Below are 3,182 nucleotides of genomic sequence, written 5' to 3'. Positions count from 1 at the left end.
AGGCAAAGGAAAGGAAACTACCCGGCCCCCCCCCCCCCCCGCCCACCTCCTTAAATGTGGAGATATATGCTTAACAAAGCACAGCATAAAACAAGCGTTTGTTCAAAATATTTAATAAAGATTCTTTCCGACATAGATACACATACAAACGATCGTACATTGCTGTCATAATCTGATTGACCTATTTAATATATATCACTCTTTACACATCCGTGACCTGCCAACAGATCCATCATGGCTCCTATTTTGCCATCCAACCTGACAGTCCGAATTTGTATTATCTGCAAGTAGTGGAAAATAGGCAGGACTCGTGGTTTTTTTAAAGAAAAAAAATTTTTAAAAATCTTGATTTATAAATGGCAGAGAGACAGCCACCCAGCCATGCAAACTCAAACTGAAGGCTCACTTTGGGTAAATAGCTACTTCTTGCTTTCATCTCTCATTTTTCTTCCAAAAAAAACCCCACCCTCCCACCCACCCTCACCAGAAAAAACAAGAGAAGAATCCCACGCGTTCTGTAAATCAGCCTAAAGTATTTTAAAGTATTTAAACTTAATAATCATCCACAGTCAGAATAATTTACATACACATTAAAAGCGGTTTAAAATTATACCTTTGAAAACACAGCGCCTGGGAAAACATTGGCTTGGCAAATGTTCTTGTAGCAGCTATTGCTCTGATGCCTTGTAAAAGTAAATAGCTATTACCTGTTATAATGCAAAGAATTACCTTCTCAAAATCAGTTGGTTGAGCAATTAAGAATACACCTTTCCTGTAATTTTTTGGACTGAAGCAATTTATTAAAGCTCAATTTAAATACAGGGATGATGCAACTTAAAATCCAGATGACCTTTCATAAACCTAAGCAGCTTGGATACATCAACATTTCTGGATATACGTTGTTGGCAAATAAACGTTTTAAACACTTGGCACACAGTTTAAGTTAATCCATAAACAGAATTTTAGAAGCATTTAAAGTAACTGCACATAAGACCCGTGACCTTAACACATGGATAAATATTGTTGGCGTGGAAGGTCATTCAAAGAATAAGAAATAAATAGCGTGTCTTGTTTATACATCATTGCAAAGTGGAAAGAAACAAGGTGCACATAAATATTTCTTTTAAAAATGCGATACTTTCAGCCACACGGAGTAGGGGGGGGTTGATCAGTTATTTTTTGTCTTTTTTTTTTTTTAACTCTCTCGATTTTTTTTTAAATCACTCTCACCAAACTTTGCGCATTTTCACAGATCAAAGTTTAGAGACGATAAAAAATACAAAGTCTTCCATAGCAACCGTCCAGTCTCTTTGTTTCTGCGAGTCGCTTAAATAATAAGTTTACATTTCAAGTTTGTTTGTTTCCTGGCTCAGAATAATAATAATACTGCTAATAATAACTAAAAAAAAAAAAATCTGTGTTCAAGTGCCCTCTCTGATTTGTCCCATCCACCTCCGCGCCCGGGTGGCTGCGGCCCCTTCCCCTCGCGCGGGCCGGGGCGCCGGGGCCGGGGCACCGGGGGACCGGGGCGGGGGCCGCTCTCCGTCCCTCCCCCCGGCGCTAGCCCCGGCTCCCAGCCCGGCCTGCTATTTCTCGGCCTGTCCTTTGTCCGGACGCGCCCGGCGAGGGCGACCCCCGTGTCCCGTCCGTCCCCCACCAGCACCCCCCGGTCAAGGACTTCCTCCCCGCGGCACCCCCGGCCCCGCGCCCCCTCCCCGGCGCCCCACGCACGCCGGCTCCCGTCGCGGTCCCGTCCGGGCAAAGCCGAGGAGAAGAGGGAGGCGAGGCCGAGGCCGGGCGGAGGGAGGCGGGGGCCGGGCAGCGGTCAGTCCCCTCCGCCGCCCCCGCTCCCCCCGGCCCGGGGGGCCGCCGGCTGTGGTCGCTCCCCGGGGCCGCGGCGGCGGCGGCGCGGGGGGAGCGGCGCGGGCGGCGGCGCTTAAGGCTTCTCCGTGCACTGTTTGCAGAGGCTGGAGGAGACGCTGTTGAAAATGGCACATTTCTCCGGGCAGGAGGGTGGCGGGCGGCAGCCCGGCGCTGAAGGGGTAGCCGGCCGCCTGCTCGTAGGCGCCGAGGGCGGGGTGCAGCGCCGCCGCCGCCGCCGCCGCCGCCGCGGCGGAGCTGGGCAGGGAGGCGGCCGAGATGGCCTGGCCCTGGTTGAGATAAGCCACCAGGCGCCGCATCTCCTCCAAGAGCCTGCGCCTGCATCAGATGTAGTTCTTGGCCAGGAGGAGCGTGGCGATCTTGGAGAGCTTCCCGCACGGAGGGGCTGTGCGCGTAGGGGATGACCGCCCGCAGCTCGTCCAGCGCGTCGTTCAGGACGTGCATCCGCCGCCGCTCCCGCGCGTTGATGTTGAGGCGCAGCGCCTTCTGCTCCTTGGACTTCTTGCTGCCGCCGTGCCCGTGGCTGTTGGAGCAGCCGCCCTCGGCCGCCTTCAGCCCCCCGCCCCCCCCCGCCGCCGCCGCCGCCGCCGCCGCCGCCGCCGCCGGTGAGGCGACGCGCGGGTCCCCCCCGGCGCCGCGCAGCACCAGCTCGCAGCGGCCGTCGCTGTCGTCGTCGGGGCTCTGCTCGCCGCCGCTGCTCTCGGCCACCGAGCTGCGGCTGGCGCTCTCCGCCGTACTTGACGCAGACGGAGCCGGCGGCAGCGCCAGCGGGTCGCCGCCGACGCCGGGCTGCAGCAGCGCCTCGGGCTCCCGCCGCCTCGTAGCAGGCGAGCGGCGAGGGCTGGCGGTCGCGGGGGTGGGAGAGGTCGAGCCCGGGGGCGAGCGGAAGGCGGACTCCATGCGCTTGGCCGAGGCGGCGAGGCTCTTGTGGAAGAGGTCCTCTTCTGCGGCAGCCCCAGCGCCGCTCCATCGGCGCCCCGCTCGCCTCCGCCTCCGCCTCCTCCGCCCCCCTCAGCTCCCGGCCCGCTCCTCCAAGGCTCCGCGCCGCGGCGGGCGGCTCCGCGGCGTCCCGCTGGCTGAAATCGCCTCCCGGCTCCCGCCGGGGCTGCGCCGTGCCCGGCGCCGCGGCTGCCCCTGCTCCGGCGGCGGCTCCGGCGGCGGCTCCGGCTCGGGCTCGGGCTGGGGCTGCGGTTCCGGCTCCGGCTCGGGCTGCGGTTCCTCCGGCTCCGGCTGCGGCTCCGGCTCGCCCTCAGCAGGCGCCGCGCTGGGGCATTGTGCGCTGCCAGCGGAGCCGCTTCCAC

At 58.9% G+C, this 3,182-nt stretch overlaps 1 protein-coding gene across 1 annotated transcript; it reads right to left on the bottom strand.

Annotated features, from left to right (window-relative positions):
- Nucleotides 1-1,936: 1,936 nt before the first annotated feature.
- Nucleotides 1,937-2,889, bottom strand: BHLHE22 (basic helix-loop-helix family member e22; the record flags this gene model as incomplete). The annotated part of the gene is given in 5 exon segments (XM_075085804.1): nucleotides 1,937-2,011; nucleotides 2,013-2,252; nucleotides 2,254-2,691; nucleotides 2,693-2,751; nucleotides 2,754-2,889. Coding segments are annotated over 5 exon segments (948 nt in total), but the record flags the coding sequence as incomplete, so codon positions are not given.
- Between the last annotated feature and the right edge of the window lie 293 nt (nucleotides 2,890-3,182).

The sequence above is a fragment of the Phalacrocorax aristotelis genome, chromosome 2 (genome assembly GCF_949628215.1).
Source record: "Phalacrocorax aristotelis chromosome 2, bGulAri2.1, whole genome shotgun sequence".
Lineage (NCBI taxonomy): Eukaryota > Metazoa > Chordata > Aves > Suliformes > Phalacrocoracidae > Phalacrocorax > Phalacrocorax aristotelis.
This window is presented reverse-complemented; position numbering and strand designations above follow the sequence as displayed.